This window comes from Myxocyprinus asiaticus, chromosome 27 (genome assembly GCF_019703515.2).
Source record: "Myxocyprinus asiaticus isolate MX2 ecotype Aquarium Trade chromosome 27, UBuf_Myxa_2, whole genome shotgun sequence".
NCBI classification, from domain to species: Eukaryota; Metazoa; Chordata; class Actinopteri; order Cypriniformes; family Catostomidae; genus Myxocyprinus; species Myxocyprinus asiaticus.
Window position 1 is genome coordinate 14,614,410 of NC_059370.1, and position 27,925 is coordinate 14,642,334.

A 27,925-nucleotide genomic window follows, 5' to 3' on the forward strand; every position below is an offset into this window, starting at 1 on the left:
CTGAAAAGAGGACTTTGGACCACTGGGCAACAGTCTAGTTCTTCTTCTCCTTAGCCCAGGTAAGACGCCTCTGACGTTGTCTGTGGTTCAGGGGTGGCTTAACAAGAGGAATACGACAACTGTAGCCAAATTCCTTGACACGTCTGTGTGTGGTGGCTCTTGATGCCTTGACCCCAGCCTCAGTTCCTTGTGAAGTTCACCCAAATTCTTGAATTGATTTTGCTTGACAATCATAAGGCTGCGGTTCTCTCGGTTGGTTGTGCATCTTTTTCTTCCACACTTTTTCCTTCCACTCAACTTTCTGTTAACATGCTTGGATACAGCACTCTGTGAACAGCCAGCTTCTTTGGCAATGAATGTTTGTGGCTTACCCTCCTTGTGAAGGGTGTCAGTGATTGTCTTCTGGACAACTGTCAGATCAGCAGTCTTCCCCATGATTGTGTAGCCTAGTGAACCAAACTGAGAGACCATTTTGAAGGCTCAGGAAACCTTTGCAGGTGTTTTGAGTTGATTAGCTGATTGGCATGTCACCATATTCTAATTTTTTGAGATAGTGAATTGGTGGGTTTTTGTTAAATGTGAGCCAAAATCATCACAATTAAAAGAACCAAAGACTTAAACTACTTCAGTCTGTGTGCATTGAATTTATTTAATACACGAGTTTCACAATTTGAGTTGAATTACTGAAATAAATGAACTTTTCCACGACATTCTAATTTATTGAGATGCACCTGTATATATATATATATATATATATATATATATATATATATATATATATATATATATATATATACACATACATAATTTGACATAATTTTCTAGAATTTTCCAAGCTGCTTAAAGGCACAAAAATGTTTATGATGGAACTGTTCAACAACCACTTGCTTGTTCTGCACAAAACATGTGTCATTTTAGCTTAGACTCTTATCTTTACAATAAATATAGCTGATCTGACCAATTCTAAAATACTGCTCTTATATTTGCTGACACATTAGAACTGTTTAATTTCTATATTTCATATTTAGAACCTGCAAAAAGATCTAAAAGATTGCATAGTCATGTGTAATATATCCTTGTAAAGGTCTTGATTAGTAGAATACAACAAGCAAATACCAACCAGAGACCAAACTACAGTGAATATTAGCATGGCAAAACCACATGTATAATAAAAAGATAAACAGAATATTCGTCAAATTTAGGTTTGTTACTTAATGAAGAATAAACATGAAAACATAGAAAATGGCATATCACACCTTAAAGCAGACAATTCTGAATCAAACAAGCCCACACTCAACATAATATGATGTGAAGATCCTGAAATCCTGAGTGTCATGACAAGCAATGGTGGCTAATCGCTAATGGCATCTCTGTAGCGACAGTTTCTCTGAGATCGATGCATGGAAACACGATCCTTCACATCATAGGTGTGTTAGATCATTGTCATTGGATGTCTAGTGGATGTTAGAATCCATATTTGGAAACAGGCTATGCCCAAAGCGCACATACACAGGCGCTCAAAATGAATCCATGCATTTAACCCAATCTCCTTTTGTATTCTGCATAAGAAAGAAAGTCATATGGGTTTGGAATGACATGAGGTTGAGTAAATTATGACAGAATTTTCTTTCTTTTTTTTTTTTCTTTTTTTTTTGGTGAACTATTTTTAACATTATCTTTTAACAGGGAATAAAGTTGAAACCTTCAGCCATACTGAGAAAAAAGTTTTAAAAAAGTTCAGCCATACTGAGAAATAGAGAGAGTGTAATCATTTTTGCAATGCTCAATGTGCAAATTAACAACTCCTTCATATTCGTGTGCATCCATGTAAATTGTGTGTAAGGTGTGTAAATTGCACAGTAAGACTATCACCGCAGCATTTGTTTCCCCTTGGAATATGTCCAGCCAAGTGATGGAGAATGGATATAATGTAGACGTTAAGCTATTATTCCAGACTGGCTGAGCTATTGTTACTGTCGGCACTTTATTTAAAATGCACACCCATAACCAAACTCTGCCTTTATGAAAAGCGTACAGCTGTCCGTTTGGAAGCGAGACACCTTTTCTCTGTCTCAGCCGTTTGCTTTGGTGGGCTTGTAAACTTTTATTGTGACTTTTGTAGAATGTCAAAAAGCATTGGCTTTTAGCAGAGGGCGATGAATCAGCCTCATGAATTAACATAATGAGTTCCAATGATTTTATTAAATTCTCACAGGGACTCTTTAGAAGTAAGCAATGTGGAAAATTGATAAATTAAAGGCACTCTACTCTACTGATCAGAGGCAAAAATTCTTAAGTGTAGAATAATTATAAAATGTTACTTTACTAAATGCTAAATGTTCAAATTTTTAAGCAATATGAAAGAAGCTGGAGTGCTGTTGCAGTAAATATTAGTCAGCACAGTTGTGATTCGGCCAGAGGTAATCACAGCCATGCTGAAATTTAGTATACAGCAAGATTGTCAGTGATTTTTCATGTCACATTTGCTTATTATGAAATTAAGGTTTAGGGTTTGTTGATTTTAATCATGCTATAGCATTAACCTCTTCTGTTTGGGAAACATTTTGTATTTACTTTTAGCATCACACAATGGACATTTCACCTCAAATCTGCTGCGATACGTGTAACTATGTAAGATCATTTTGCAAAAACGACGGCAAAGTCACATTATTTTCATGAGATCAGATCGAGTTATTTTTATTTTTCCTTTAGTGAAAATAGTTCCAAACAAAGCTGAGCAATACACTGACAGTCTTTCTCTCAGAACTAACTGGCAGATCATATTTGTTTTTTATTTGTAACTAAAATATCTGACATTGATAAGCAAATGGAATTAATAATCAGACCATTTATTGTCCTGTTGTTGTCATCAACAGACTGTAAGCACAGACCAGGTTCCAGTGAAGCTGCACTATGACAAATCTCATGACCAGGTGTGGATTCTGAGCTGGGGAGATCTTGAGAAAAACTTTCCAACTCTCCAGGTAAGCTTGACTCAACCAAATCACACCTAGTTAACTTTTATAGAGTGCTAATCACCGCCATGTGACTGCTCTCAGCTCATAAAAGCTCTCAAACAAAACTGCTAGGACACTGGCTGAAAACTTCTCTCAATTGATTATCTAAACAGATGAGATGGCCCTGCCGTGTGTGTGTTTTGATCGATTTAGTTGTCATTTTAGAGCCTTTGCAAATTATGTAAAATTGAACCAGCATTGCAAGGGCTCTCAATAGGGTTGCATAACAAATGATTATCAGGTACAGTCATGTCCCCCATAATGCACAGCTTTTATAGATCATAGATAAATCACACTGAGTTCTTCAGGTACAATGGGATTTCTAGCTTACTGTGTTATGTTAAGTTACTTGGGAGTATAGGTACTGGTTATTACATAATAACTGACAGCTGAAATTTGAATGATTAATTTTTTTAAGATGTTATTTGGAAACTTTGTAACAATTTGTAAAAACAAGTTCTGGTTATAACTTTATTATAAAGGCTACTAAAGTACAGGAACTGTGCTAAGTACTATACTAAGTACCGGTCCTAGTTATTACTCTGTCATAATAAAGGGTGCTTAAGGACAGGGACTGGTTATTCCTGTGTTATAATAAAGACTACTTAAGTAGAGGTTCTGTTTATTTCTGTGTTATAATAAAGGTTATTTAAGTAAATGCATCTCACTATTGCATCTAAATGCATCTCACACTGTGCGTGTGTGTGTGTGGGCAGGTTTGGGTGGTTTACAAGGACATTTTTTTAGGTTACAAACTGGTAATTACAAGGGTATTATGCTATAAATGTGGTTTATGAGACATTTCTAGTGTCCCCATAATTCAAATCGCTTAAAAAACATACTAAACGGGGGCCTGAATAGCTCAGCAAGTAAAGACGCTGACTACCACCCCTGGAGTCCCGAGTTCAAATCCAGGGCGTGCTGAGTGACTCCAGCCAGGTCTCCTAAGCAACCAAATTGGCCTGGTTGCTAGGGAGGGTAGAGTCACATGGAGTAACCTCCTCGTGGTCTCTATAATGTGGTTCGCTCTCAGTGGGGTGCGTGGTGAGTTGTACGTGGATGCCATGGGGAATAGCGTGAAGCCTCCACACGCGCTATGTCTCCGTGGTAACACACTCAAAAAGCCACGTGATAAGATGTGCGGATTGACGGTCTTCGTCCTCCGCCACCCGGATTTAGGTGAGTCACTACACCACCACGAGGACTTAGAGCACATTGGGAATTGGGCATTCCAAATTGGGAAGGAAAAAGGGGAGAAAATAAAAAAATTTAAAATAAAAAACATACTAAACGAAGTTTTTTGAAAATGTAAAAATGCAGAAAGTTTTTTGTGAGGGTTAGGTTTAAGGGTAGGGTTAGGGGACAGAATCTATAGTTTGTACAGTATAAAAATAATTATATCTATGGAGAGCCGCACTAACGTTTGTGTGTGTGTGTGTGTGTGTGTGTGTGTGTGTGTGTGTGAGAGAGAGAGAGAGAGAGAGAGAGAGAGAGAGAGAGACCCCATTTCCACTTGGTATTAAGATGCATTTTTGGTGATCCGATCACATGTGGTCAGCATTACACACAGGTCTAAAAGGGGTCCAAAAGCGCATGTGACCGCATCGCATTTGAGGTGTAAACTCTAATCTGTCTTGAATGTGTCCCTGGAGCAGCGAAGCACCACCCCTCACCTGTCAATCAACTGCTGCGCTAAAACAAGAGTATAAATTTGCAGTTTAAAAGGAAATAACCATCCAATCAGAACATTTTAAAAAGCGGATATACACAGAAGCATGAGAACTACACGGATCTTCTTCAGTGTGTCTGAAATCAACATGCAGGGACACTTATTAGAAGCACGAACATCTGCAGCTCAGGTTAAAACTAATCCACTAAAATAATGGACAGTTCTGCTCAAAATGTTGCATTTGTGCTTAGATTAAATTTCAGCTGTATATGGGAGAAAAAGTGCACAGTTTTTTTCATGCTTTCTTTGTCTTTCTGACTTTGTTGTGGTTTATTATCATGCAGTAACACACTGACATAGTTCAACTGAAATTGCATAACGCATGTTCCTATTAAATAACTCTTCTGTGCATCAGGTGATCAGCAAGGCCAGTGGAAGCACATCTCACCACACCATCCACACCCAACCAGTTGGCCATGGCTTTGACAGGGTGGAGGATTTCTTCATTCCTCCCATCAGCCTCACCATCAATCACATCAGGTAAGAGAGAGAGGAGAGACACCAGCACTTGTTAGAAACACACTCTGAAAGCAAAAAGAGAAAATTCTTCTGCCCAAACAAGAGGCAAAAGCCTTAGATGGTAAACATTGTGTATAACCTATGTATGAGCTCTTCCTTACAGTGATTAAACTCTACTCCAGAGAGTAGAGTTCCAGTTCTGGAAAGTGTGTAAATTGCATCTGAGGAGTGACATTTAGATCTTAATAAACCATTTTATGTATTCATAGTCACACGCATGGGTAAGTAGCTTTAGCAGCTGTCGAGAGGGGAATGGTGAGTTTAAAGAGACCAGGAGATGTTGCCTGGAGATTTGAATTGATTAAATATGAGTTGAAGATTACTGAGCATGCTCCTCTGATCCTCTTACTGTCCCCTGTTGGCAGATGGATGTTTACTTTGCTACCATGTTGTGCTAATATGAAAAATAATAACTCAATTCCAAAGAAAGATCGAAAGGGTTTACTTGTTCTCAACATTGAGAGAGCCAATCACACTGTTCCTGACAAGATCATGAAGGCAAACAATGTAAAATGTTCACATAGTAATCCTCATGCGAAGCATAGTGGTGGTTTGACTCACAATTGATTTCAATAAAATTTGGCATTAGCATGTTGCTAATCCAACAACAAAATACTCTTAAAAGCATATGATAAATAATACACAAATATTGAGTAGTACATGTTTAATCAACTTTCTAACAATTCTTTTTAGTATTGAAATTATTGTATATACTGTACATTTGCCCTGCTTTGTTTCACCATCGTGAATGGATTTATTTTTATTTTTTATTTCACTTAGCTCATTGCAATAAATTAATGTATTGCCTTTTTACAAAGAATGTATATGATGCTGCCTTAAAATTTGGTATTTTGGAACAGACTTCTTGCTGAGTGTTTTTTTTTTTTTTTATATACTTAATTCATACATAGACAGCTCACTATGTTTTGGAACAAAGCCTTTGACTTACCCTGAGAGTCAAAATAATTGACATGTTTCTTTCCAAAATCTAATCACAGCAAATTCACAGCATTGTAATGAGGATATCCAATCAGATTAGCATAACTGACATCACAATCTGTTTGTTTGCAACACCAAATCTTGTTATCAGTTAAGAGCATTGACACCATTTACGCACATTTGTTATCTCTTCAGTATAAGAGGTTTGGGTACATTTACACATCTTTTTGTGGCTGAACACTTCCTTAGTTTTTCTTTTCTGCTGTATAAAAGTGTTAGGGAAATAATATGCATGTTTCATGTTGCAGTTCAAGTGTGTTAAAAGGCATGATAAATCTGAGTTCCACAATAGAGAGTTCATCAAGAGGATGCACCAGTTTAATTTTCAATCCTGCTGGGACCAGAGATAATAAAGATTACACACATAGCTCACACACACATATACACACACTCTCCTCGTGATAAATCAAGGAAGCCTGCAGTTCGATTTTACCCCGGTATGTACTACAAAACCTTTCAGTGCTAGTATATTTGCCACAATGCAATTTAGTTTCCTGTCATTTGAGGTCAGTGACTATCAAAAAAAAAAAAAAAAACATTCCTGAATAAACTGCTAGACACTCAGTTGAGAGTATGAAAACTCAATATGTTGGTAACATTTAGTGGTGCTGTCCTCTCACTGATGGAGTAATGTGTTTCAGTGCTCCAAGTCCACAGAGTGCAACATCAGCAGTCTACACTAAAATGGAAGTTAACTCCAGAGTAAAGTATTATACCTCTGATCTTATGGCTTGGCAAGAGTCTGGATTTAGCACATGACATCAGCTTTTAGACAGAAGTTGTATTTCTTTGTAAAACCTGTTACGTAACACATTTGAGAAATTACATCATTGATAATCTAAAGGGAATAATATAAAGATTGAAAGAGGGGAATGCACATAATGTTAGATAACAGACTCACAGATCATGAAACAAACAGGGTGATCTCATTCATATTTGTAGGTATTCCAACATGATTGAATCAACAAATAGCTTCCGAAAGTTGAGTACACTGAAATCAACCCCATGCCCCGTCAAACATTTTTGGATCAATTTAATTGTTATCACCTTTCCCTGTGGTGCTGTTGAAAGTGCATTGCATGAGCAGCCTCTGAGACACGAGTTCTAGAACCAGGAAGAAATTGTATTTACATAAACAATTGTGAGCAAGATTCCAAGGTTGCATTTCCGCTATAAAATTACAAATGACTTCACTGACGGATATGTTTAGGGTCGGGGTTTTGTGTTTGGGGAAGAATTATTAAAATATGCTTTTCTGTTGACTGCATTACATCTAAAAATACTGCTCACTTTTGGTGCCAATCTGTGGACAATTCAGCCAGAAACGGAACCTCATGTGTCCAAATATTTTATAGTGATTGGAATTTCGGTAAGCACAAATCGATTTTAGCAGAAGAACTTTTGAATTCACAGTGTGATCAATCCCATTGCAAGACTTTTATTCATCAGTAAAAGATGGAGACACTTTGTCTGAAAAAAAGATCAATGTCTCCTGGGTCTAAGCCCCTTATCTCTTCCAACCCTAGCAACAGCCCTGTTATGGTGTAACGTATGAGCTTTCGCTCATTTACTGAAGGTCATAATGGTTCCGGCCAGTCTTTAGAAATCACACAGTAAAGAATGAAGCTGTTATTTTGTCAAATAGGTATATGCATTTACTGTGTTAAATAAATGTGATACCATCAAACATATTTAATGACTCTCAATTATTAGAATAACAATAAAATCAACCAATGAATTCAATGAATTCAGTAGGGCTATTTGTACCTTTACCTCCTGAGACCCGAGCGTGACTGCTGTGTGCATTTTCCATTTTTGATTTGTAAATTGGTAGCACCTAATAAACAAGCAAAAAAAATAAAAAATAAAATTCTAGAGCAAATAGTTTTTCTAAAAATGTATGTCCACATATGTGGACAGCAGGACTAAGAATTTTAAATAATACCGGGCTATAGAAAGTCAGATTCAAAATGCAACTTATTTTCATCCTAACTCCATATAAAGCCTCTGAAAGCAAAACTTTTCAGCTTTTGGATAAATAAATGTATTCCCAATGTGAAAATGCACAGTAAATAGTATATAGCAATGCATTTAATGTTAATAAATAGAACCGTATTGTACAGTGATAACAAAATAAAATATAACAAAATGTATATTAAAATGAAGCAAAATTACCCACAGATATATTAATGTTGAAAGTTATTTAAAATAACTAACATGTTTTTTCAACTTTTGAGGAAAGAAGGTCCCATTTTCCACATATGTGGAATGAATGGATTTTTTAAAGTGACATATCAAACAAATCTAGAGACTACTCTTTACACCCAAATAGGTTTCAAACAAAAAAACAAAAAACTGAAAGAGGTTTCTTACCAGAGGCACTTTTGTTGGCACTGTGCCCATAAGTGCTTCATGGAAATCAGCGTCATGCTGTTGTGTCACATGACTCCGTGTGCCAGAAGTTTAATGCTTAAATGACAGTGTAGAGTCTTGTGAACAGTTTTCAGTCGGTTTAAATTAATTTAAATGATGTGTTGTTTATAGCGAAGCCAAAATATAATGTCCACGAGGGGTCACATGTGGTTAAATGATTCATAAAAATTTGTACATCTCTAAATTATTTTTTTTTAATTAAGCAATGTCTGTGACTAATATGTAAAAGGTTTATCAATCAATAAACTGTCCATCCTTTGATATTGTATGTATCGGTGTCTATCCAAGCGCAAAACGGTATGTGTGATAGGACCACCCTTTACATACAAATACCTACGAATACTAATGAGATCACTCAGTAAAAATTGATATGAAATAAGTTTTGTAACCCTCAGAAAGATATTGATTTTTGAAAATATGCTCATATAATGAGATGTGTTACAGGTAATCAGGGCCAGTGTCATTGTACAAAACACTCTTGTAAGGAGTAATATTTTGTGATCCATGATCCAATAATTACTTCATTCTTTTCTAATTTTAAATGCCTCGTATGCTTTGACTTTACCTGTGGCGGTGAACTGTTGAGGAGTGATTTGTACAAGGGAGAGACTGAATGTGACTGAATGTGACATTTTAGTCAGGTTGTCAAATTATTTCAACATTTACACACCTTCACACTGGGAAAATAACAGCCTACAGGAGTCATTTTCACAGCATTCATTGACTTTCTGTCATGCTTTTATCCACAACCAGCCCATGGTCAAATATGTTTGTGTCAACTGTAAGTAATACATAATTTTAAATTATATGCTTGTTTTTCATCATTTCATTTGTTTTATGTATATATTAATTGTATAGGAAGCTATTTGCAAAAGTTAATTACATACTTTCCTAGTCTAAAGGGTAGGCTGGATAAATATTGAATCAATTTGTATAAATGGAGGTTTGGCAGTGAATGAGGAAATGTATTTTGTTTGTGCATATGAAGGGTTGTTTTAAGATGCCTGAAGTGAAATAGGACAACAGCATTGATTTACCATGCTAAATTAATTGCTCTACCATGGCAACATAAACCCACTGCAAATTACAAAGTATACACAATGCTACAAAAACACCCATTTGGGTTGCATTTATTATTTTCATATTATAGAGCTGTCTTGTATATTGACTACATGGGTAGGGGCTAGTGACTTCATAGAGTAATGAAAACAGCTTTATCCCTGATGGTCTAGATATTCAGAAGACATGACTGTGTGTGTCAAATCCAAAAGATCTATGCGACTCTTAAGAATCAACTTCTGGAAAGGGAAACCTGTTGGTAATGATTATGCAGTGATGCATGTTTTCCTGTGGCTCTCACAACAGGCTATATCAAACATATATTTGTATATCAATACTGAATATGTGATTGCAAACAGCATTTTTAGTGACTCTCCAGAGCACACAAGCCTCTGGTCTTTTTTGCAAAGCATATTCAGGGTTTAATTTGCCCCAGAAATCTGGCATCTCCAGAATTGGATTCGGTACCAGTGTTAGTGGTTTTTATGCTTTAACGTCCTGGTTACTTGCATAACCTCCGTTCCCTGATGGAGGGAACGAGACGTTGTGTCAATGTAGTGACACTAGGGGTCACTCTTGGGAGCCCGAGACACCTCTGGTCTTTGATAAAAGGCCAATGAAAATTGGCGAGTGGTATTTGCATGCCACTCCCCCGGACTTACGGGTATAAAAGGAGCTGGTATGCAACCACTCATTCAGGTTATATGCTGAGGAGCCGAGACAATGTCCTGCCATTTCAGCGGGTAGTTCAGTGTTGTGGCAGGAGGGACATAACGTCTCATTCCCTCCATCAGGGAACGGAGGTTACGCAAGTAACCAGGATGTTCCCTGTCTGTCACTCACTCGACGTTGTGTTGATGTAGTGACACTAGGGGTCCCTATACAAAATGCCACAACTGGCTGAACTGTGTTACGCGAACTGGCGGTGTGTGACGGGCAGACCACTGTGTGCCTCGTAGCCAGCACACCAAGTCAATACGTAACCTCCCCTAACATAGTTATGAGTGTCGAATGGCCCTTTGGGGACAAGTCGACTACCCAAAAGATAGAGACAGGCTAACCCAGTCGTGGCCTCTTTTCCCCTTCTTTTTTTCCACTCCCTAAAAAAGAAGGGGGATTATCCGACTGGGCCGCCAGGTCTAGTCGGGGGGTGTCCCTCCCAAGGGGAGGACACCGTGGAGACCACACCTCGCCCAAAGAGAGGGGGGATATTTAAGTGGAAAAAATATGACACATGGTCTTGCCGACCATGTGGAGAGTCTCAAGATAGATCCTACCCAACGGGGGAGGAGTTACTACAAACATGGAGACTGGAAGATGCAGTTTGCCAACAGGGAAACGAATTAGCGGAAGATATACATTGCATGCGGTTTGCCTTACAGGGAACCACCACATGCGGAGCACCTAACCCAGAACAGGGCTCTTAGTTAGCAGTACCGGCAGGTGGGGCCTCGCGGCGGGGCAGAGCTCAAGGTGCCACACCATGTCGTGGCCGCGCTGAGACTAGGGACATCGAAGCACTTACCTGGCTCCTTGTGAACAGCCTGTGACGGGGAGGAAGAGGCCTGTCCTCGTGACCTGTGGAGACTGTCACATCGGGGATGGATTTGTGCCACAGCTGGGCGCTCAGGGGCAGAAGACCACCGCTGGAGCGCCAAACCTGCCAAATAGAGTGGTGGATTGTGGTCGTGATGATGGCCGTGCACACTGGATACATGACCCAGGGAACAAGGAACCGCTTTTGCTGAACTCTTGGGTACTGCAGCCACTTGGGCATGCAGCGCAATTAAATGCAAAGGTAACAAAAAGATTCTCCTCCCGGCCTTCGACCGGGGGATGGAGATGTCTGCTTACGGGTTTCGTCATCCCTGGGTCGCCTGTCTCAAGGGCACTTTGAAGCCTTTCACGGGTTCTTGGCAGCCGCAAGACGGGTGGCATCTGTTTCCTGCGGTGGGCTCCACGCCGTGGCCGGGCCGAAGGGGCGGGCTGTGGCGGAGCCGGTGCAGTCACCGCAGGGGAACGCCCTTGATGACGAGCAGACGGGGTGCGGGATCTTGAGCTGCGCCGGGGCAGGATATGCCTAACTGATAGCCTCCGTCTGCTGCTCCACCGTCGAGAACTGCTGGGAAAAGTCCTTGACAGTGTCGCCGAATAGGCCAGCCTGGGAGATGGGGGCAGCAAGGAACCGTGTCCTGTCGGCCTCACCCATCTCGACCAGGTTGAGCCAAAGGTGGCGCTCCTGGACCACTAATATGGACATCGTCTGCCCGAGAGACCGCGCCGTGACTTCTGTCACTCGGAGAGCGAGGTTGGTCACCAAGAGCAGTTCCTGCATCAATCCCGGGGCGGAACTACCCTCGTGCAGTTCCTTTAGCGCCTTGGCAGACTTGCAGGAGAGCCATGGCGTGCAGGGTGGAGGCGGCTTGTCCAGCAGCACTGTAGGCCTTGGCTGTCAGAGATGACATAAACCTACAGGCCTAGGATGGGGGCTTTGGGCACCCGCGCAAGGTGGCGGTGCTCTGGGGGCATAAGTGCACCGCGAGCGCCTTTATCCATCGGGGGATTGCCGAATAGCCCTTGGCCGCCCCACCATCGAGGGTAGTGAGGGCAGGGAAGCTGAAAAGATCGGGACCGGGCAGTAAAAAGTGCCTCCCACGACCTTGTCAGCTCTTCATGCACTTCCAGGAAGAAAGGAACGGGGTGGGGCGTGGCTTTGAGCGGCTGCCCAGGAAAGCACGTTGTCATCTCCGCATCAACCTGTGACCGGGCGACCACACCTGGAGGGAGGAGCCCAGCTGAGGCTTCCGCGTCCGACCAGACAAGCCTGCTCTCCGATGCTGCGCTCCAGAGCTCATCACTTTCGCGGGCTCCGAATAAGAGGTCGAACTCACCGTAAGACGAGCCGGCGGACACATCCGGAAGCCCGATCGGGGCAGACGAGCGTGCTGCGGAATGGGAGGTCCGCGGGGGGATACCCGACGGAGGCGGTCTCATTGGGGTCCCCAAATCTTCCCCAGTGCTAGCCACGCTGGCCTCATACCTGTGGGTAAAAGGACCGAGGCGGGGAGCCTTTGGGGTGGTTTGCTTTCCTACGAAGGATAGGCACGACCGCACCATTGCCATGGACATGTGTACAATGAGTACATGACCCATCCACGAATGCTGTCTCCGCGTGAGCAGTGCCCAGACACGAAAGAGAGTGATCGTGACCGTCAGAAGGCGAGAGATTACGAGCACAAACAGGAATAACACACAAAAAAAAGATGTTCCGTGTGTGCCGCTCTTTTAGAGAAATATACTCTTTTAGAGAAATATACTCTTATTTCTGCCGAAGCGCCTAGGGGCATTCTCAGCATTGCACCAGTGCAGAGGAGTCAGATCCAGCAGAGGTGAATGAACAGTCGTGGGAATTCAGCTCAGAGTGCATGACCGTTCGGCTCCGGAGTGGTTGCATACCAGCTCCTTTTATACCCGTATGTCCGGGGGAGTGGCATGCAAATACCACTCGCCAATTTTCATTGGCCTTTTATCAAAGACCAGAGGTGTCTCGGGCTCCCAAGAGTGACCCTTAGTGTCACTACATCGACACAACGTCGAGTGAGAGACAGATAGGGAACTTGTACATACACTACCATTCAGAAGATTGGAATAACTTTTGATGCTTCTGTTCACCAAGGATGCATTAAATTGATCAAAAATACTGCAAAATGTATCAATACCCTTTCAAATAGCTGTTTTATATTTTAATTCATTTTAAAATGAAATTGTAACCCTAATTGCAAAGCCCCATTTTCAGCTGTTATGATTCCTCTCTACTAAGAAACTATGCATTCCCTAATCCTTGAGAGATCTTTCTAATGTGCTAATATGGTACTCAAGAAACTGTTCTTAATACTACATAAATAGCCAATGCATTGAGTACACTTGCATTTTTAGTTTTGAAAAAGGGCTTGAGAAACAGACCTCTTACAGGTCCTAAACTGGCAGCATTATTACTGACCAGTTCATGCCAAACACCAGTTTTATCAGTGAAGAGAAGACTCTGGGATGCTATCCTTTTAGAGAAAGTTTCAATAAAAAAGTCACATCTGACACTAGCAAATTAGAAGAAAAGGGTATAACTGGCAAAAGAACTTAAAGATTGAATAGTTAATGATTAGAAATGAGTATTATGGATGGATGTGTCTAAGTTGGAGGTGTTGAACTGCTGTTAGAAGAGTCTGATCAAATGTAGGATTCTTGGATGAAGACAAGTTTGAAGACTACAGCATTTGCTTAAATAGAAAAAGCAATTTGTAACATTATCCATTTACTGTCATTTATTTTTGATCAATTTAAAGAATCCTCTGTGAATAAAATAAAACATTTCTTTCAAAAACACATTGCTTTTCATCACATCGCTTGCTTACAATGTCTATTGGATGTCAAATGTGCTCTTTTTCATTTATGTTCAGGGACCCTCCAAACCTGCCAGATCTGCCATCAGTCCTTTTCTGGGACCTCATAATTTACTAATTAAATTCTGAGCATACCTCCACAGTCATAATGGTTTGGCGTGTAACTAATAGATGGAGCCTGTGCTGCCAATTGTTGGAGCTCATCACTGGCAGCGATAATCTGTCCCACCAGTCCATGACAGATGTGCCCTGTTGGCCAGACATAGACAGCGGCCACATTATCAACTGCATAAAAAAGATGAATGTAAGGGGTTGAAGTATGTGCTAGAATTGACTGGAGAACATGCAGATTTAATTGAGCTTTGTCTGATGCCTCGTTTAACTCTGCAATTTGTTTTATTTATTTTTTGCTGTATTATTATTATTTTATTTTTATTTTATTTATTTATTTATTTTTTTAAATAGCCAATAATTGGACCTTTGGATTGTTCAATGGGGAATACAAGGTGTAGATGATTAATTTATATTATTTTATGTTAAAATAAAATTGAAGTCCTTGGATGTCCCTCATTAGACCTCATTTGTAACAGTTTAAAACCTGATCACTTGTCTCAATCTGGGTCTATTCATTTAGAAGCTTAGTTAGTTACTTTCAGTGTGGCAGGTACTTCTTATCCAAAACAACTTACACTTGCAGTAATTGAAAGCACGGTGCCCTTAGGGCAACATTACTCAAGAACACAATGGTGTTAGATCCAGGTCGAGGGACTCTCTAATTTGGGATTTAACCTATTATTTTACAAATACAGATTCCTTAACAGTGTTCAGTGTAATCTGAGTGCAGAGTAATTAGTTACTATTATTGAATTAAAATTGTTGTACAAAAGTAACGTAATACATTACATAAGAAATTCTTGTCAGATTACAGTTACTGATTTTCAAATAAGGTAAATACTTTTAAGTATATTACTTGGGTTGCACATATTTCTAAAATAATCTTATTGATGTATAATACATACAAAATATAAATTCATATCTTCATACAGTATGTATGTCTGTTTCTGTGGCTGCTGCCGGGTGTACAACAATGAGCAGGGAAATACAGACATTTTACGTGACTGTGGCAACATTTTTGCAAAATGAAATTACTTGGTTCATTACACATATCGCAGCAGTTAAAAGCGAGTTAAATTTTTTTACGTTTTTTTAAGGTCAGTGTTTTTTAATGTTTTTAAGGTTAATGATCTTGTTTTAAATCAACAAAACCAACCTCCCTAACTTAAACCATTAACCTAACCCTAACCTACAGTGTAATAAAAAAGCAAATGTGAGATAAAAAAAACTAATGAGGTTTTGAAGGTTACTGCTCTATTAAATTTTAAATAAACAAAACTGACATCCCTACCCTAAACCTTAACCTAAACCTATCCGATAGTATCATAATAGCAAATGTGAGGTGAAAAACTGAACAGGATGTCATTTTGTAGTGTTTCTATGACATTTTCGGCTCACGTGTCGCAGGGTTTTCCGTGAGCTACCGAGCAACTTGATCATGTTTAAATAAGCTTAGATATGTAATGCAACTATTGTTAAAATATTTAACCTTTCAAGTCACACACTGTAGTAAAACTGCTTTGATGTCAGAAGACAGCATTGCGTGAGGAATGGGCCAAAAATTAAGTGTTTATGAATTGATAATCTGCTGTTTTACTCGTGATTTGTGTGAAAGTAAATAAAACTGTTGTTGTACACTGTATAAAAAAAAAAAAAAAAGACGTAATTTTTAAGTTAAAAGACTATAAAATTGGTTAACGGGTAGTTACCTTAAATATATTTAAAAAGACAATACATGTAGTTTTACGGAAAAATTTTGTAAGAAATTTCATTTTTTTTATTTAAAAAGTATGATTTTCCTGTATAATTAATGATAAAATTTTATATTATGCTTAACAAGAGAGTGCATGTACTTTTTACAGTAAATAATTGTTCAAATTACGGTAAAAAACAATAACCGGGCATTCCCAGAATTCTCTGTGTGACCCATTACATTTTATTATATTTTATGGGAATAGTTATGTTTCTTCTTATTTTTAATATCAATTATGTGCATTGGGGTGTTCTGTGTTATATTTTATGTAGTTTAGTTAATGTTTATTGCATTATTTTGTTTCCCTGACTTCGTTGCACTATATGTGTTACCCTGATGGTGTTTAGTGTTTGTGTGAGTGACACTGAGCACTGTCTCTACATGTTTATTGGTCATTGCTCCTGGAAGGGCCAATATTGATGAATTTCATGTGCCCTTCTGTAATTACTATGGTGATTAACAATATCTTATCAAGTTAAAAGCATATTTTTACAGTTTCATAAGGTTAATATATAATTTATCATTTTATAATATAAATGATGGTAAAGCACCATAAAATATACAGGCATCAAAATGACATCTCATAAAGCCTGAAACATGTTTACTGTATTTTTTACAGTGAATTTCTGGCAACCACAGCTGTTAGTTTTTTTTCCAAAATGTATTTATAATTTTGCACTCAACTTAGTCTCTGTTTACTTTATCTAATAACTTCATTAAAGTTTGAAAAATAACAAATTTGACTTTTGAAAAACTGTCGTTGGGAAAGAAAACTTCATCTCCACGATCAATTGTGAATGCTTGTTTTCACAACGTGCTCAAAATCAAGATGGTTTTCTGGTCTTAGCTGGTCTCCCAGTCTAGATCATCTTAAAACAACTAAGACCATCAACATAGTTTTTAAGCAGGGTAAAATAGCTATGCTTAAGTGTGAAATAGCTAATAAGTAATTACTCCAAGAATAACTGGTGGTGTCAAACTAGCACTGTTATCTTTTATTAAATAAATAAATGTGTTACCTGACAAAACATGGTTTTCTAATATTCTCATATGCATTTCCTCTTTATAACAGGTTTGGTATCATCCTCCACAAGAACGAACCAGCTCTTCATAAGATCGACTTGGAAACCACTTCCTACATGAAGAACATTAGTCTGAAGGAATACGATTGCATCCCACAATCTCTTGCCTACACGCACCTGGGTGGATACTACTTTGTCAACTGTCGGCCAGACTCAACAGGCGCGGTACGGCCACAATTAATCATCGATAGTGTAACGGATAATGTTATCGGTCCAAATGGTGATGTGAGCGGTACACCCTATGTGTCTCCCAATGGCCACTATTTGGTGAGTGTGGATGACCGTGACGGGCTAATGCGTTTGCAGCCCGTGTCCATGCAGGGCGAGATTGGCCAACCCTTTGACATTCACACCAACCTGCACCTGTCCGATCTGGCCTTCATGCCCTCGTTCATCGACGCTAACAAGTATAATGTGTTTGGCAGCTCTGGCCGGCAGACAGATGCTCTTTTTGTGGAGCTCAGCACTGGTAATGTCAAGATGATCAAGAGTCTGAAGCAGCCCACACCGCCAGCACAGTGGCCTTGGAACCGGCAAAACAGGGTCATGACCGGCAGTGGACTGTTTGGACAGTACCTCATGACACCGTCCCAGAGCTCTCTGTTTATACTGGATGGACGACTGGATAAGCTCAACTGTGAGATCACTGATGTTCTCCTGGGAAATACTGTGGTGTGGGTGGGGGAGGCATAGGCTATCTTAAAGGGGCTTGAGTGGGAAACCAACAAACAAACAGGTATAGTTGCACTGAATTTGGTCTCTGTTTAATTCATTGAGAAATATAAATGTCTTAACGTCAGTTTGAAACAGATAACAAAATTGAATGTTCAAAAACCTGCACTGGAAAAGACAACTTCATCCAAACGATTGATGGGAAATGCTTATTTTGCATGAGCTAGCCAGGTTTTTGATTAAAAAAGCTAATTAGCAGTCTCTTCGAAAATATTTGGTGGGGCCAAACTAGCACTGGTATCTTTTATTAAGGAATTAGGCAAGAAAGACTTCGTTTGAAGAAATTCTGAATGGAAGAATCAATTAAACTTAAAAAAATAAATAAAAACAAAAACATGCAAGCTTTTAAAAAGAATATTTCCTCATTTCCCAACTAACACTTAAAATACACAAACAAAATGCATTCAGCCCACTTTTCCCCAGTGCCTTGAAGAAATACTCACTAAAAAGAAAATTTAAAGTAATGATTTCCCCTGAGCCTGTATATTAAACCCTCCCTGGCTTTTCCACATGTAGAGTGATAACAAGAGCTACACTTAAATTTCACATGCTTATACCTACAGACCCTGAGGCATATCTGGCTTATTAAAAAACAGCGTCTTGCTGGGAAACTGTCACTCACTGTGGAGATTTAAATGTCAGTAATGATGTGTTCGACAAATGTAAATCTTATGAAAAGTTTGGGTGGAAGAACGACGACAATGACAAATTTGTGAATTCTTTGTCACGAACCCCTAGAAATGTTAAAATCTTTACGACCGACAGAAAAGACAAACACTTGGATCAGTGGATCAATGAAAACATGTCTATTATACAATATAAAATGGCACTCATAGGGACAGTTATGATCCTATTTAATCTTAGTAAGAAAGATTGTAGAGTGGGCACATAAAGAAATTTTAATTGACTCAGCAGTCATGGCCACTGCCACATAAGAGTCTGCTTTCAGTAACTGATGCTTCGTGTGGTGTGGTGTGATGTTAGACTTAATTTATGCATCGCAAGGGTTATATAGCTGGGGGACATTTATTTAAAATATTTCAATGAGAGTTACAATGCTACAATGCTCACAGTGTTGAATTATTTCCTCAATGAACAGAGTCTATGCATTTTCATTTACACTCCAGCCAATAGGCTGCATGGATTGAGCTCCCCTACCCAACAAAAAAAAAAAAAAGAAAAAAAAAAGGTCATATTATGTTTTTTTTTGTTTGTTTGTTTTTTTTAGTTGATAGATTTTGTATATTTCGTTAAAAAGCACATTAAACAGTAATTTAAGCTTTTTATTGATTGCATTTTCCTTACCCCTGAGTAACCATGACTGTTTTGATTTTTAGTGAGTTTAACTTGTGTTCTGTAAGTAGTCGACTGGTCTATGCTCAAGTAAAATACTTTATCTTGCCTAAATTTTCTACAAATTGTTCAGGTTGATTTGTTTCTCTAATTTATTTGAAGGCAACAAGAACTGCACTGTCTTTGTTCCACAAATGACCAAGTACATTGTGATGTCACATCCAGACATTTCTTCAGCTCCATGTAGCCATTTACATTGATTCCCGTGATTGTTATTTATGTAGAGAAACATGCTTGAAATTTTGGCAATTAATTAAAGCCTATAACTTTGAAACAAAGGCTCCTGGTTATTATTTTGTCTCAATATTATGAATGATAGCTTTAGAGTGGAATGAATCCCAATTAACATGAATTTATGCATTAGTGAATAAAAATGAAGAAGCAAAAAATAAATAAAAAATGTGTCCATGTCTGTTAGCTTTGAGGTTATCTATATGCTAGATACAGTATACGCATTTAAAATCTACAGTCTACGTCTGGGAAAACAGAAAAAAAATATTGATGACTCATCTTGCACTACACAGATTGTTGTCCAATCAAATGTTCTAGAAGGAGAATATTCCTCCCTGTAATAACAGACCAGCAACCAAAGAGCAAGTAGCAAATAACTGTTCATGGCTGTGAGGTAACAAAAGCTTATTGGCTATACAAAAACAAAACGGCCTGTCCTTTGATGTGTCCTGTCCAATCTTCCTGTTTCAATAAGAAATTAATCAACACAGCAAGAAAACAACTGATTTCATGGGGTTCCGATAATGCTATGTATCTTGCAGAATGTCAAAATTTAAAATTCATTAACTCATCATGTTCCATTACACAGCCAAACTTCATTTATAAATGTCTTTAAATTGAAGCAACTCAGGGATTTCCTCATACACAGAAATAATGAGTACTCCAAACCAGCGAAGTAAACAGTTATTTTGAGACAGCATAAAGTAAAAACACTTTTGCACACTCTTGACTTTGAGAACAAATGATACATCCGGAGAAATTAATCTATGTCAGAAAAGCTGTAGTTTTCATTTTCAGAGCAAGTTGTGTCCTCCTTCCCCCTCCCTCTCTCCTCCTCTGTCTTCACTTCTCCACTCCATCTCTCCCTCTATCTGTATTCCTCACCTCCTCTACGATGCTGATCCATTACGTTAATAGCCTCCTTTTTTCAATCTCGCTCATAATGCCAAATGCATGCATAAATTGCTGCGTGAACGAGACCAAGGCAGCGCTGCAATTATCTGTTGTTGGTCATTTATCTTTCCTCAGTTCTCTCCTTCTTTCATTATATGCCCCACACCCATGTTTTACCAAGAATTTTTGGATTATTAAGTGGTCCCACTCTAACATGTTCATGTCTTTCCTTTTCAAAAGTCTGATCATCATCACTCATGCTCACAAATGTCCGTATCACTGTCACACAGAAAGTGCTGCTAGCTCAGATTTCAAGAGTTATTAATGGCACAGAGGTTGATTCCCTGTTCCTTGCACCCAGCCATCTGACTCTTCTTTATTTCTTCTACATCTCTTGTTCTGTGACTCCTCTGAAGTAATTGGCCATCTTTTCAACATCTATTATTTCCACTAATGCTGAATTATGGCCTTGATCACATTGGATTAAGTCGTCAGCAAACAAATGATCCTAGACCTAATCTCAGATCTAACTTTAAACCTTTAAAGCCAAGCAGAGTATGTATATTTCATTACATTAACTAAAGATATGCTCCACTAATGTCTGAGAACCAGAAAGTGTCCAAATACTTTTTTGTCTTCATTTTCAACAGTGTATATTTTATATATTTTATTATATCGAACTTAACAAACTTGATTAAACTAAGATTAAACTTGTGTTTGTGCTATCGTTCTTAAAAATAAATGGCATTTGCTTTAATGTATTTTGTATCTAATGAAATGCTATACCTTTTAAAGTTCGTCTTTGTTGTACAAATTCATTTATATAATTTCATAATGTTTACATTGTTTCTAAAAACAGAAATTTGTCATGGACACATGAATATCAATGAGATTAATTGAATGGATGGTTCAGTAATGCAAAACAGAAATATTATATATGGCCATATACTGTATATAAAGTCATAGTTTTATGTGACTTTTTGGTAACACTTTACAATAAGGTTCCATTTGTTAACATTAGAACTTTACAGCATTTATTTGCCTTTGTCAGTGTTAGTTAATAAAAATACAATTGTACAGTGTTAGTTCATGTTAGTTCCAATTGCATTAACTATTGTTAACAAGTACCTTTGATTGAAAAAAATGTATTAGTATATCTTGAACTTAATATTAACCAATGCTAAGTGTAACTGCTAAGGCATCACCGTGTTGTGACGTCACAACTAGCCAGACGGCGGCGCGCTGATTCAAAACTTGTTCCGGCAGTGCTGGATTGTGTGTGTGTGTGTGTGTGTCTGTGTCTATGTGTGCGCACGCGCGTGTGTCTGTGTGTTGTTGAGACGCTGTCCTTTTAAATCATATTTTTACATTGCAATGACTGTCATCACTTAAGGTTATGACACTCCTGCCCTGAGACATAGGTGAACTGACACCAATGGCAAGCAGAGGAGCACAGAAACATGTAATGTGCTTCACACACACACACACACACACACAAAAACACATGTTGGTGTGGCTATCCTTATGAGGACTCTCCATAGACATAATGGTTTTTATACTGTACAAACTATAGATTCTATCCCCTAACCCTAACCCTACCCCTAAACCTAACCCTCACTGCATTTTACATACATTTTTTTTAAAAAAAAAACATCATTTATTATGTTTTTTAAGCGATTTGAATTATGGGGACACTAGAAATGTCCTCATAAACCACATTTATAGCATAATATCCTTGTAATTACCAGTTTGTAACCTAAAAAAAATTTCCTCGTAAACCACCCAAACACACACACTCACACACACACACACACACACACACACACACACACACACACACACACACACACTCAAACACACACACACTCACTCAAACACACACACACACACACACACACACTCACACACAAACACTCACACACACACATACTCACATTGCTGCTAACAAGCTTTATTTTGCATTTACATTTTTAGCTGACTCTTTTTTTCAAATATCACTTGATAGTAAGCTTGTTTATAGCATAAAAGCTTCCATAACTAAGGAACAAAATAGATTTCTACATTTTATGAATAAAAAAGTGTGAGTGGTGCTTGCCAATGCAAAAGTCACCTCAGTAAGGCTATGGTGTTGGGGGGCAGGGGTTGCCAGAGTGTTGCTATTAGGTTTCTAGGGTGTTATTGGTGGTTGCGAGGTGGTTGCTTACTGCACCTCTAAATTATAAATCAAAAGAGTACACCCCAAAGTCCTGGTTCATAGATATTGCTCAGGTCCCTTCTTTAATATAAATATATGGGATTTTTTTTCATGTATATTCTTATTATTATTAATAAAATATTGTTATTATTTTATTTATTTATTTATTTTCATTTTATCACCTGCAAAATTCACAAGACTGTTCACTTAGAAAAGTGATAGCACACCTCTCCTCAAAAAGTCACCTGCTTTGATTTGTGTCACTCATGACAAGCACAAACCAACCTAGTTTCATTTAATGAATGTTACTATAGCAACATTTTTGCAAACTGCCCACCCAGCAAAAACTAATTGAAGACAACTTTGCCTGACATCTCAACAACGTTGATATTTGGTTGAAAATTGAAAGGTGAAAAGTCGTCTTTTTCAGGTCATTGAAAAGACGTCTATAAAAAGATATCCCTCTACATCTAAATTTGGTTGCAAATTTAAAGTTGAAAAGATGTCGTTTTCAGGCTGTTTCAACTAATTGAATTCAATCTAATTTCAACCATGAATTCATGATTATATATTATATTCATTATATTATTATATCATCATATTATATTCATAATTACTCTCAAAATAAGACAATTGACAAAAAAGAACTAATCAAATATTTACTGACACGAGGGGGACCTACACAACATTAGGCAGGTGGTTTTAATGTTGTGGCTGATCGGTGTATGTACATATACTGTCTTCCTGTTTCCCCTTTGGGATATAGTTGAAGAGAGAGGAGAAAAAAACATTTGGTCACAAAAAAATGAAACCAATTTCCATGACTTTTCCAGGTTTTTCATGACTGTAGGAACCCTGTATTGGGGCACTTGTTTTCTGCCTCTAAAACAACTGTAAATGTCCATTTTAAAAATGGGAAACTCACGGCACAATCAGGTACTACTTGAAATTGTCCACCCCCCAAAAAATGGTTGCCAACAATGTTTTCTAACAAGTTGATTATCTCACCATGTCTGGAAGATGAACTTCCAGGAGATGAACCCAAGGGTGATTGAAAACAAGAAGTGGAGCGTCTTCTATCAATTCCATGGCATGACTGGAAGAGCTGGAGCGCTCCCTTATAGAGCTGGACTGCCCTGTAACACAAACATGGCACTTATGTTTACTGGTGTTGAAAGAAAAGCAATTATTCTGCCAATAGTTTTTACAATTGGTAGCCTATAAATGTACTTAGTCTTTCCTTCCTGTGATGGGGGGGGGGGCAGACAGAGGCTACAAGAGTCCAAATTTAATTAAATTCCAGATGCAGTTTATGGTGCAACCGAAATACCAATAACTAGGAGGGAGAGAAGAAAAAAGATTTGATTCATAGCGCTGAACTTTTAACTTTAAAGGCTGAAATACACCACACTGGGGACTCTTATTTTGAAATGTTTGCGCTTCACTGCTTCCAGCTGATAAGGGAAATAAAACGTGTACTACAATGATCTACAGTGTATTACAATATAAACAATTAAAAGTAAACATTGTTATATTTCATCAACACTATATCATCATCAACAGCTGATCATTAATAATCGCTTGTCATATTTTAACTACAATGTGCTGGCTAGGCTAACATGGCGCTATAGCTGCTAGCCGAAACCTAGCTTCTTCAGCTTACCTTGCAACTGATTAGTTCGACTACACTTCAGTCAAACATGCATTTCTGTATTATCCAAATAAATTATAATGATTTAATACTTACTCAGTTCAACGCTCTTGGTTTCATAAGGTACATTAGATAGTGAGAGTCTTCCGCCTTTTTTCACTATCCGCCCTTCTCCTCCTCCATGCCCACCTGCAACTATTTTGAATTTTGAGTGATCAATCAGTCAAAACAAGCCACTCCGACATTCTGTACTGCTATCATCCAAAATTCATATCCTCTGTGTGTTTGTGTGTGTGTGTGTGTGTGTGTGTGTGTGTGTGTGCAAGTCACATTTTATATTTCATAACGACGCTCCACATTTCATACTACATTTTATATTAAATAGCAGTAACGTCAAGTTATTTGTATGGCCTGTTTTAAACATATTTATATTTATATAAATATATTTACGTTTTTGAACAGCAATGTGGTCCGAAACAGACGTCCATCTTAAATGGATAAATTTGGACCAAATCGGACGGACTAAACAAAGCCCAATTTTCAATGACTATTTTTGGGCTAACTTAAAGCCAGGGTTGGGAGGGTTACTTTTGAAATGTATTCCACTACAGATTACAGAATACATGCTGTAAAATGTAATTTGTAACGTATTCCATTAGATTACTCAAGGTCAGTAATGTATTCTAAATACTTTGAATTACTTCTTCAGCACTGGTAGATTTTTTTCACTTGTTTTGACTATAAAAACTCTGCCAATACAGTAAGACAAAATACACATGTTAAAAATACATTCTCTGAAAAACATAAATATCTTATGCAATGTTGTTTCTAAAACAAGATTGATCAAACTGATCTTGTTTTAAGGATTTGTAGATATTTTTACAGGAAAACAATACAAAAATTATTATCAAGAATACGATTTTTCAAATCAAATCAAATCAAATCACTTTATTGTCACACAGCCATATACACAAGTGCAATGGTGTGTGAAATTCTTGGGTGCAGTCGTGACAGTGATGAGACATATACCAATTTACAATAACATCAAATTAACACAACGCAATTTAAACATCTGTTATACATAATTAAACTCAACTTAAAACATCAAATTAACACAACACAATTTAAGCATCTGTTATACACATAATTACACTCAACTTAAAACATCAAATTAACACAACACAATTTAAACATCTGTTATACATAATTACACAACTTAAAACATCAAATTAACACAACACAATTTAAACATCTGTTATACACATAATTACACTCAACAATATACAAATAATAACATACACTGTACAGTATACAATATGCTGTTTTTGTTTTTTTGTTTTTTACTATATAGATACTATATAGATACACATTATTCAATAAAAATTAAAAATTAAAATATATATAAAAAAGTATATATATATATATATATATATATATATATATATATATATATATATAGAATGTACAGTATTGTACTGTATTGACATTCAGGCTGTCGGTTGATAGTCAGTTGTTAAGAGAGACATAATATAATAACAGTAATATAATTTATGTCAGTCCGGTGTGAGATAAAAGAGTAATAAAGTGCAGAGCTGATGTATTTTGATCGTGGGAGATCAAGAGTTCAGAAGTCTGATTGCTTGGGGGAAGAAGCTATCATGGAGTCGGCTGGTGCGGGTCCTGATGCTGCGATACCGCCTACCTGATGGTAGCAGTGAGAACAGCCCATGGCTCGGGTGGCTGGAGTCTCTGATGATCCTCCGAGCTTTTTTCACACACCGCCTTGTATATATTTCCTGGAGGGAGGGAAGCTCACCTCCGATGATGTGTTTGGCAGTTCGCACCACCCTTTGCAGTGCTTTGCGGTTGTGGGCGGTGCTATTGCCGTACCAGGCGGAGATACAGCCAGTCAGGATGCTCTCCACAGTGCAGGTGTAGAACCGTGTGAGGATGTGGCGGTTCATTCCAAACTTCCTCAGCCGTCTCAGGAAGAAGAGGCGCTGATGAGCCTTCTTCACAACGACTTCAGTGTGGACGGACCATGTGAGTTCCTCAGTGATGTGGACACCCAGGAACTTGAAGCTGCTGACTCTCTCCACTGGTGCTCCATTGATGGTGATTGGACTGTGTTCTCTGTCTTTTCTTCTGAAGTCCACCACAAGCTACTTAGTCTTACTGACGTTGAGGGAGAGGTTGTGCTCCTGACACCAGTGTGTCAGAGTGTGCACCTCCTCTCTGTAGGCTGTTTCATCATTGTCAGTGATCAGACCTACCACCGTCGTGTCATCAGCAAACTTAATGATGGCATTGGAGTTATGTGTTGCCACACAGTCATGTGTGTACAGGGAATACAGTAGTGGGCTGAGAACACAGCCCTGCGGGGCTCCAGTGTTGAGGGTCAGTGATGAGGAGATGTTGCTGCCTATTCTAACCACCTGGCGTCTGCTTGACAGGAAGTCCAGGATCCAGCTGCACAGCGAGCTGTTTAAGCCCAGAGCCCGGAGTTTCTCATCTAGCTTGGAGGGCACTATGGTGTTGAATGCTGAGCTGTAGTCTACAAACAACATTCTCACATAAGTGTTCTTTTTTTCCAGGTGGGAGAGAGCAGTGTGTATTGTAGATGCAATGGCATCATCAGTGGAGCGGTTGTTGCGGTATGCAAACTGCAGCGGGTCAAGATTGAGTGGTAATACAGAGCAGATGTAATCTCTGATTAGTCTCTCAAAACATTTGCTGATGATGGGGGTCAGAGCAACAGGACGCCAGTCATTTAAACAAGTTATTTTTGATTGTTTTGGAACAGGCACAATGGTGGATGTTTTAAAGCATGTGGGGACTACAGACAAAGAGAGGGAAAGGTGGAAAATGTCCGTAAAAACACCAGCCAGCTGGTTCGCGCACGCTCTGATGACGCGGCCCGGAATGCCGTCTGGACCCGCAGCTTTGCGGATATTCACCCGTCGGAAGGATCGGGTTACATCCGCTACAGAGACGGAGAGTGAACTAACCTCTGTAGCTTCAGCCGCGAGAGCTCTCTCCACGAGGGCGGTGTTATTTCCCTCGAAACGAGCATAAGTATTTAGCTCATCCGGTAGAGAGGCAGCGGTGTTCATGGCGGAGTTTTTATTCCCTTTAAAGTCCGTGATGATGTTAATTCCCTGCCACATGCTTCTAGAGTTGGTGGTGTTAAACTGTCCTTCAATCTTGCTCCTGTACTGGCATTTTGCTGTTTTGATAGTTTTTGGAGGGCATAACTGGCTTGTTTATGCTCCTCCGCGTTCCCGGAATTAAAAGCGGAGGTCCGCACATTAAGTGCCACGCGAACATCGCTATTGATCCACGGCTTCTGATTCGGATAGATTCGCACAGTTCTGGTCGGAATCACTTCCTCTACGCACGTTCTGATGAAACACATTACGCTATCAGCGTAAAGCTCGATGTCGTCATCAGAGGCGGACCGGAACATCTCCCAGTCCGTGCGATCAAAACAGTCTTGTAGCGTAGAGTCTGATTGGTCCGACCAGCACTGGATCATTCTGAGGGTGGGTGCTTCCTGTTTCAATTTCTGCCTGTAAGCGGGCAGAAGCAGAATGGAAGAGTGGTCCGATTTGCCAAATGGTGGGCGGGGGAGGGATTTGTAGCCATCCCGGAACGGAGAGTAGCAATGGTCCAAAACCCGGTCCCCTCGTGTGTTGAAACTAATGTGCTGGTGATATTTTGGTGCGACTGATTTTAAACTGGCTTTATGAAAGTCCCCGGTCACAATGA

General features: G+C 38.8%; 1 protein-coding gene across 4 annotated transcripts in view; it reads left to right on the forward strand.

Annotated features, from left to right (window-relative positions):
* Positions 1-19,454, forward strand: part of LOC127418326 (follistatin-related protein 5-like) — a 314,771-nt gene extending 295,317 nt beyond the window's left edge. For all 4 annotated transcript variants that reach the window (XM_051658892.1, XM_051658895.1, XM_051658893.1 and 1 more), the window contains 3 exons: positions 2,877-2,984; positions 5,102-5,226; positions 17,093-19,454. In XM_051658892.1, the coding sequence (XP_051514852.1) occupies positions 2,877-2,984; positions 5,102-5,226; positions 17,093-17,795 (936 nt within the window). In that variant the 3' untranslated portion in view covers positions 17,796-19,454. The remainder of the gene's footprint in view (positions 1-2,876; positions 2,985-5,101; positions 5,227-17,092) is intronic.
* Positions 19,455-27,925: the final 8,471 nt, after the last annotated feature.